A 9,750-nucleotide genomic window follows, 5' to 3' on the forward strand; every position below is an offset into this window, starting at 1 on the left:
TAGCTGATGTGGCTCGTACCAGACTGCTGAACGAGGACAACATTTGGGACATCGAAAGGCAAGGAAAAAGGTCTACCCTCAAAGTACAAATATGTCCTCAAACGAAGTCCTGATAAAATAACCATATCAAGGAGCCATATAGCGATTCCTTGCAGAAGTCAAGTCTAGTCAAGTATCTTTTAATTTAACTAGCACAAATATTAACAGGTAATTATTACAAAGTGTGAATAAGAAGCGAAAAAAGAAAAAAAAGTTATAAAAGGAAGTGCAGAGTGTTTTTACGTGACGTCACCGCGGCCATGTTAGTGTCCCTGCACAAACGAAACGGCAGCCATGTTAGTGACTCCAACTAATCCCCCGGGAATTGAGGTCTATTATCATGCAAACGTTTTCTTTCTTTTCGGTGGAAAAACAAGGTTACTGATCAGGTGAATGAAAACACTCAATAGAGTGATACAATATTTTAAGAGGTTTGGAAGAAGGAAAGATAGGAATATGTGACTCGTGCTCCCTGGACATGTCAATGTTCATCTTTTTGTGGAAAAAAAATATCCAAGGAATCCTTTTTTGTCACTTTGATATATCACCGCGTCGCATTTCGAACCATGCTTTTCGTAAGCTTTGTATTAAACCTGACGTTTTGAGTATTAGCCCTCCCTGAAAGTGAATGGGCCTTAGTGAATAGGTCCCGAGGGATTGAAACTTTTGTTTTTGCGCACTGCAGGCTCGTTCCCAAACATTTCTCGAGGCTCGGAGTACGAAATCTATTGTCTATGGCCAATATGGCCGCCGCGGGAACTGAATAAGGCCTATTGAGAAATTGTGGGTTATTAAGTTGTTTATATAGGAGACGGGGAGCTTTGCCATTGATAACCATGGTGGCATGAACAAGAATAAATAAATGATTGACAACCTCGTTCCCAGGACCTATCCGTTGGCTTCTGTGCTGGGGCAGGAGAGGGCCCTGGGAAAGAGATTAATTGATTGAAATAACCCGGAAATGCTTTGTTAAAAGAAAAGATTCCGCCTTCTTGTGTTACCTTAATGTAGCGATAGGCAACAAACTCACGGGCCCGTGCAATTTGCAGTATTTGAAAAAAAGCTTAGTTTGCTTATGTATTCCAAATTTCACGAGAAAAATAATCTGATCTGTCTTTGTCCTATGCGAGAAGACTGGACACGGTTGTAACGGCAAATCATTTAACTCCCGGAAGAAGTCAGGCCGTGCCTGGCGAAATATTGGTAAATCACAAACTATATATATCGTCACAGCCGTACAACCAGCTTTGCATTATTGCATTATTAGGTCACGTTTATGCCTGAAGAATCAACTGAAATGTCAATTCCTTGTAAAAACCAGCCTCTCTGTTTGGTATATGGTACCGTTGGTACGTCACAGGGGCCACGGAGTACGTTTGAAAGTGGGGGGCTAGCTAAGTTTTGGTATGGATCATGCAAGTGTAAGGGGAGGGGGAGGGGGAGGGGGAAGAGGAAGAGGTTTAGGAGAAACAAACACCGTAGCAAAAAGTGGGGGGCTATCCCCTGCATCTCCCTTTGCGCGGCCCCTGGAACATTTACGCATGCGCCAGTGACGAAACGTTTGAAAAAGAGAGCAATGGGATCCAGTCACCCAGCACTTACCTCTGGACACCGCGACCGGGATTTTGACTCGCGCGTCGCTTTCGTGACGCGGCTGGTCCTTCGCTGATTTCAGATACCTACCCCCGGTAGGCAGTGGGGAAGAGATATGTCCACAACTACACCATTTGCAACAGATCCCTTACTTACACAGAGCTCAGTTCAGCCCTTGTCTATTTTAACGTAAGAAAATGAGGGAACAGAGAGGGAGGTTCAGGGCGTTGGCCGGGATATATTACGTCCACGAAAGTTATTTTTAGTCGAGCGGTTGTCTTTGTTCTAACTTAAGTCTGTCTTCTGTCACGTCCGCATGCAGTCTTGCCCTGCTCTCAGGTTCTTAGTGAAAAGAGAAAATGACGGCGCATGTGGAAGGCTGATGAATATTTATTTTCTTTCAAACATCGGACCGAGGTTAGCCTGCATGCGGACGTCTCGGAAGACTTCCGTGGACATGACATATCCCAAGGACTGGACTGGGAGCTTCCCTCTCTGTCCCCTCATTTTCTCTTGAAGACTTCGATCACTTTAATATTGTTGAAAAAAAGAATCGTTGTATCTTTCATATGGTACGCACTGGAGTCGCAGATTACAAAGTGTACGCACGCGCCTTGCTAAACGTAACACTTAAGGGTGCGTTCGATTGACCGTATTCCGGAATAATAATGCGTGGAATAAAAGATAGAGGTCCTTTTTTTTTTACGGAGATTCACATTAAAATTGTCAAACACCTGCTAAAATGCTATTTCAAACATAATTATCTTTATCATCCTTGTTGCCTCAAAACGCTACACATACTGTTTTAAATCATCAATCCAAGTATTCTTATTTCGGAATGGGGTCAATCGAACGCACCCTTAATTGACCTCTCCCTCTAGCGGCTTTTCAGGGCCAATGGCACGAAGTCAACGAAACGACAACTGCTTAGAATCCCAACCGGCCGTAGGCAAACCTAGTGCAGCCTAGAAGTTGAACCAGACTACCAGGATAAAATTCAAAGAGTGGTCAGGACGGGTCTACGGATCTCTAAACAAGCGCCCTAAGCACTGGACAGCACTCCCTCACGTATCACGAATCAGACTTGTATCCACGCCATTCATAAATCACCATTCATGATTGACTGTATGTGATACTGACCAATCAAAATGCTTGGTGTTTACCTCTTTTTGCACCGAATCAACGCTTGACGCTTTTCTGTACTGTGTTACCTTAAAGCTGCATTTCTCTTAAATGAACGGGATAGTTTCTAAAGAAACTGTGGTGCTGCGTCGGTGGAAAAGTAGTATACAAAAATTTGGTTTTATCAACGGAGTTGATAATTTAAATTGGCCACCGTACAGAGATTCTAAAAGCTGACGTTTCGAGCGTTAGCACTTCGTCTTAGCCAATCATATTAGAGAAAATTCCCAATGCTTATTATTATTATTATTATTATTATTATTAACTTCGGGAAGTAAAGGAATTTTTCAACAGCTTATCGCCTCAGGCCAAACGAAAATCACTTAATCAAGTAGTCCACTTTCCGCGGTTATTCCATAACATTTATTTCTTGCAACATTTGAGTTAAAATTAAGTATTCACATGTTTGTTTTTTGCTTCTGGGAGATCATTTAGACCTTCAACTACGAAGTCTGCTTTGAGTGGCCACTTTTCGCTTTGCCATGCAAGTAACCTTTAATGTTTAGTGATATTAAAACGAAACAGAAAGACTCTACCTACAGAGATAGAGGCCGGAAGAGTCGACTAATAACTGGAAAAAACAAGTGATTCAAGTCCACGCATTTTTCCCGCAATATTCGAGTAAAAATTCCACATCTTAAAAACATTCAAGCTTTCGTTTGCAATGTGGTTTCTCCGAGTTTTTGCTCGTGTACTATCCAACATTCAGTTTGTGTCAGTCAATTTTGCATAGAGCGATGAAACAGCAAATGACAATTGAAACTACTGGATAAATACCCCAGGAACGAGATAATTACGTTCATCGGAGTTGTGAAGCCACTGCACACGTGCAGTTCAACTGAGTCGCTTACCAAAAAAATTCTAAACTGACACCTCAAAGTTTATTCTTAATCGCAGGGGATCGTGTATATGCATTATTGGCAAGCAAACCAGTCAATCAAGTATTTGCTTTACACGACTTTGCAACAAAAAAACGTTGAAGTTTGTTTTATTTATATTTACCAAGTTAACTACAAAAGTCGTGACCTTGGTTATTTCTATCATTTTTCTACCGTAGCGTTCAATTTAATGTGCCATACAATATAAAACCTTTGAGTTAAATAGTTAGTACTTTCCCAGGTATCCATCTTTCGCCATCTCCGTCCTAAATTCAATGTATCGCTTTACATGTACAATTGTCCGCTCTTGTCTCTTCATAATTATAAATAAGTCGTGACCGTGAGTAGTTACCAAACTAAATTCCCTCTTGGCACTGAGATCGAGAACAATTGTTGTTTTAGTCGCTTCCCTTTCCTGTCCTATGATATTTACGGTAACTGCCTTGAAAATATTAAAATTGTATTTAACTTTGGAAGCCGGAACAATCAATTAATTCTTTGTCAGTTCAGTAAGAGATGTCGAAGTTAGTTCGAAGCGATTGTGCAAAGAGACGATTTGAGTCGAAACTACGGGCTGAAAAAATCTCACTGCTTAAATTCTTACAATTTTCATTTAATCATACATGACTCACCGATTTGAATTGGTCGGGCCTGTAATATATTTATATTTTGCATCTCAATTGATGAAAGAGGAAGTAATTTGAATGCGTGACATGACAACTTCCTGTCAACACAATAAGACTTCCGCCCACACTGAAATATTGGCCCAATGACATTATAACAGGAAGTTTTAGTTTGAATCAATAAAACGAAGTCTGCTCTCTTAAACGGCGTCATTTGTGTTTCGATACTTAGACGGTCTTGTGAAACTGCGAGAGAACGGTAAGTTTGCAAAAAAGGAATTGCAAAAATTAAGTTTTTTTCCTGTCATTTCGTCTTGCTTTATAATGTAACATGTTTAAATTCGGCACGCGATTGTATGAAGCGGTCTTGACATCGATTATTTAAGGCAAGCAAATTTCGGAGTTATGTTGTGCCGCTCTGAGTTCAGTTTAACGGTCACTACTTAAATGCCCAAAACGTGATATTTACTGACCAATTTGGTTGAAACTTTGCTCCGAAATTTCGGGAACAAAATGGCCAATACATCATTATATTCGCAAAGGGCCAAGTCCCGATCCAGGAATGATTCGCTAAGAATTTCACTATTGCTCAGTTTTAAAGATCACGAAAACAACGAGAAGCTAGGAAGAACAATAACTGACCTAAAATTTCATTTAGAATGATCGCCATCTAAGCATTTTCTAAAAAAATTTTCAATACGGTGACATTTAATGTATCCGGCACGAATGTTCAGTATGGCGATGCGGTGTATTTTAACCTGCAGAAAGTTATGTTCAAGTTTGCAATCTACATACATAAACTGCAGTTTCACCTCCGGAAAGTAAAATCTAACACGTAATGAGCGCAAATAGGGATGATCGCCTGAAGGTTTGAACCGGAAAATGGAGAAAGTTAGCTGGCTCGTAGAGTTCACAAAACGTCATGCCAGTGTACCTTGAAATCACTTTTCCCGCTGATTCTTTCAGAAGATTATTAAATTTCAAGCTTTGATCAGAAAATTTAGTTTACATCACGCACTTTGGAAAGGCATTATCAAAATTTGAAAGACCGGAAGTCTTAACGTTGTAAAAGGAACTAAAGCTATTGTGAGTCTCCAGTGCACCCCCATACGCATAAATTCTAAAGAGAATAAAATTAAATCTTGAAATCGGACTAGAGATTTACTGCAGCCTTATCTCGAATGTGGCGAGAAGTCCCGATTATTCATTGAAAAGAAGTAAATAACAAACTAGGCGGGAAATACTTTTCATAACAAAAAGTTTTAAAAATAGTCTTGTTTATGTAACCGTCTTTAGGGACAGAAAAAAATTTCTTCACGTAGTGATTGATGTAAGTTTGCAAACACCGACCCATTGTAAGATACTTATTGCACCGTAGAAAATTCCCATGATTAAAGGTACTTGCTCCGCTTTCGTTTCGCTCATGTATACGACTCTCAATTCTTCTTGCAATTCCATAACAGCAAATTTGTATGGACGGGGATCCTTGCGCAATACATTGCGAAAGTGTGTACACACGAGCACACGCGACAGAGATAGTTCACACTGGATCAAATTGTGTTCACGTTTATGGAAGTTGTCATTATTAACCCAAAACTCGATATTTTTTGAACCATTTGTACCATGGAGATAACTTCTGTGTAAGCTATATATTTCTAAGGGCTTTTTAGTGTTTCCTAAACTTAAGTCGTTCCCACTGGAAGAAGCTTGAATAACTCACGAAAAAACAAAGATCACGTTAAACTTACGCTGAAATTTGAACTTCCTTAATATCTCATAATTCTCTGTTTCTAAACTTGTCATTTTTTTAGGAAAACAATATAAATTATAATACTGTGGAGAGAAACAAAACACAGTCGGATAATGGATCATGGTAAGTCTTGAAGTGAATTTTAGAATACTTAAAACTTCACTGCCGTTTTTGATTGGGTGTCACTCAAATTCGTCGAATTTTATAATCCTGGGTCTTGTTCAGTTAAATAAATTTTCTTTACCCTATGTTGTTTAAGAAACCAGCACTTGCCACTTGGAAATTGTCATTTTTCTCATTAAGCAGTTTTGTGCTACATTTCTGAATGTTCAGCTTGCACGTATTTTGTATTTGCTATAAAAAGCTGCCAACAATCAAGACTTGAGAATATCATTAAGATGAACCAGAAACGTGACGAACCGAAGGTCTATTCATTGCAGCTTCCACCTGTTCTGACATGTGCTTTCAACCCGGATGCAATAGTGGTCTTATTTTGACCTCGTTTCACTTAATGAGAACGTCCTGGTTCGGCAGCTTGATAATGTATTTGTTTTTCCGCAACTGTTGAAATTTCGTTTTTGTGTTAGACATATTTTAGTATTACCGCAATTATGCATCTCACAACTGAGTAACGGTGAGCAAATTATAATGACTCACCGTTAAAAATACTATTTTCTTATCTTCGACAAGTGACAATGAATGGCATGAGACCGTTTACAAGAAACTCATTAGAAATCTTCCTGTTCTTAAAACATTGCATGTGTCTTGTCTCGCTTCGTGTTACGAACATAATCCTTTTTTCTGCGGCAGAACGAAGCGACATCGCACACAGTCCAATTTTGTTACATGTACGTATATATTCGAGGGTTTCTTGTTGCGGCGTGTTAATCGAAATTCTGAAAATAAGAAAACTGACGAACGTTACGACACTGAAGGAAAAGTAGTTTTTACCGGCATCTAGTTTTTTTAAAAGTCATCAGAATCATCTTTACAGGAAGGTTTTTGGTGATGCATAGAAATCGGTGCTGTTTAACTAAGATAAATCATTCGGTGTTGGTAGTGCCGGATGGTATGACTCAACGGAAACTTGCGAAATCGCATAATTATGTGGAATGAATTAAAGGCAGAATAAGCATAGTGAAATAACTTGAAATCAAAAAGGTGGTCTGACTTAAAAGGGACGGCATGTCGATTCTTAAGCACTCTTATCTGCATATCAACTAATATATCTTTGTTAATCATTCTGCATAAGATTTTCTAAATGAAAAGTCATCCCGCGAAGGAAGCACATTTGACTGAATAGAAAGTGTCCTTAAGCCTCATCTTGAGTGTATATCATGACCCTCTATAAGTTCTCCTTTTTTCCTCCTTTCTTTCTCAACAGCACAACTTCGAAGACCGCAAAAAACCGCAGTCCATTTGTGGGAATTTCTTCTCGATCTCCTATTGGATGAGAAGAGCGATAACGTAATCTGCTGGATCAATAAGGAAAAAGGCGAGTTTAAGTTGAAGAACCAAGAAGAGGTAGCGAGAAGATGGGGAAACTTGAAACACAGGCCTGGAATGAATTACGACAAACTGAGTCGAGCATTGAGATATTATTATCAGAAAGGAATCATTAAAAAGGTAAACAGTGACGATACAAGAAATTTGAAAGTTGCTGTTTCCATGGCACTCAACTGCTATAAGTAATAACCTGTGGTCGTTCGACATGGCGCCACTGAGGCGCTTAGATCGAAGTGACGATAATAGAGAGATCAAGCACCACGTTTACGGCAAAAGTCGGACTGAAATTTGTGTTTTGCCAAAAATGGAAGAAACTCGTTTGATATGAGCTCATTTCTTGTGTGTTAGCAGCAGGTATCAAGTAACTTTTCAAAAGAGAGAGACGAGTTAGAAGAAGAGAATTTTCATGCTTTTATGACAAACAGCAGCCCACCGTTTCGTGTTTGCCGTTTCGCGTTTGCCGTTTCACGTTTGCCGTTTCACGTTTGCCGTTTCACGTAAACGCGATGCTTAATCTTGCTTAATGATTGCGACGAAATGAAACGCTGGTCGCATCCTTTCCGAGGACAAGAACACCAAGCTATTTTCTAAGACTCCTTTGTTCTGAAGATTAATCATTCACAATGTATGGCTCTTGCTTTTTTTTAGGTTAGCGGTCAAAGGCTTGCTTACAAATTCGTGAAGCCCCTCTTTGGCAAAACAAAAGATTCCAATCTGCAAGAAGGTACCGCCACCAAGAAGCTCCAGACCGAAACAAAGACATTATCTGGAGAGGATGATAAAAAGCAAACCGAGGAACAGTCAAAGCAGACTGGGAAAAAAGAGGTATTGGTCATTCCCACAGTGCCTTGCGTGCGATCCATCTCGTCCACGCTGCCTCAAACGACGGTCAGCAGTTCTTCGATGGGCTTTCGAATCATCCCTGCCCCATTGGTCAGTCCGGGTCACATGCCATATCCTATTTACCCTTATATGGTTCCCTACGTCATTCCAGCTTGTAGCCCGATTGGAATCATCAAGTCATGAGCGGCGAATGATCGATCGCTATTAATTCAGTGTGTGTGTGTGTGTGTGTGTAGCTTTTTCATTTTAAAAAATTATTTTCTGTGAAAAGCGGCGAGGTAAATACTCAAAACAGTTACATAAGTTGGAAAACATCACAGTCCGCCAGTCCGCGGTAGAGTTATGGTATAAAATATTGAATATGAGAATTCTTCCTTTGTAATTACACAGAATAGACTCAATTTTTAGGAAATATTCTAAAACATTACGTATGGTGTATTTGTAATGTCTCAAAATTATCAAAATTGCCAGAAAAGAACAAACACATCAGTAGATTTAGTTTGTCTCTGTTAGAAAAGTTATCTTGACGTAAAGGACTCCGATTCTGAAAAGAAGAGTTTCCGTACAAAAAAAAAAAGTTTTCAGCCTTATTCGTAATGTTTTTGAGTGCTGAAAATGATCTCGAAAAATTCCGTTGTGTGAATAGCGTCTTTCCTCTATGTTTTCCTTTGAAACATCTTACCATTTTGCTTTTTACTCCAAAGAATTTCTTTAATGCCTTAATTATTAGTTAATAAAAAATATGGGACAGAAAATATGTCATTTTATAGACTTCTACTGGATCAAATATTGTAAAACATCGCCAACCTGAGAACCGTTTTGCTTTTCTCCACAGGAAAAGTGTAAACAGTCGAAGCTTACTTGATATCACACGACGGGTGTCTTCGAAATTTAAGCTGAAAATTAGCTACTGTGAGATAATTGTTGTTCAGGAATTCTCGCAAGTACAATTAGTAATTATTTAAATATTTGACAAGCGAGGGAAAGACATAATAGAAAAGTGACGAATATATAAAATGAGTGCATATTTGTTTACGTACATAATATATTTAGATACACGTTGTAAATAAAGACAGCCTTGCACACTGTTTGCTTGATCATGAAATGTTACATTGATTGGGTCAGATTATCTTGATGCAAGAACAAAAAAATAATACAACGAACGACTTTCTCACGACTAACGTATACAACACCATCATTGACCCTAAAAGTATTGGGTATTCTGAACAGATCAATTAATTGGTGATGACTGGCATGCAACTTTTTGATGTTTTAACTGTGTAATTCGCGTGTGAGAAGGACGATAAGCTGCTACTTGCTTGCCAGCGGGCAAAAG

The 9,750-nt window shown here is 39.1% G+C and overlaps 1 protein-coding gene across 2 annotated transcripts; it reads left to right on the forward strand.

Annotated features, from left to right (window-relative positions):
• Positions 1-4,479: 4,479 nt before the first annotated feature.
• Positions 4,480-9,502, forward strand: LOC138056826 (protein C-ets-2-like). 2 transcript variants are annotated; one of them, XM_068902730.1, is made up of 5 exons: positions 4,480-4,574; positions 6,127-6,188; positions 7,450-7,691; positions 8,220-8,396; positions 9,250-9,502. In XM_068902730.1, exons 2-5 carry the CDS (start codon positions 6,179-6,181, stop codon positions 9,277-9,279), a joined length of 459 nt encoding a protein of 152 aa, XP_068758831.1. In that variant the 5' UTR covers positions 4,480-4,574; positions 6,127-6,178; the 3' UTR covers positions 9,280-9,502. The 2 variants fall into 2 exon arrangements, with proteins under 2 accessions (XP_068758831.1, XP_068758830.1); XM_068902729.1 differs by having other exon boundaries at positions 8,220-9,502.
• The last annotated feature ends 248 nt before the right edge of the window (positions 9,503-9,750 follow it).

The sequence above is a fragment of the Montipora capricornis genome, chromosome 7 (genome assembly GCF_036669925.1).
Source record: "Montipora capricornis isolate CH-2021 chromosome 7, ASM3666992v2, whole genome shotgun sequence".
Lineage (NCBI taxonomy): Eukaryota > Metazoa > Cnidaria > Anthozoa > Scleractinia > Acroporidae > Montipora > Montipora capricornis.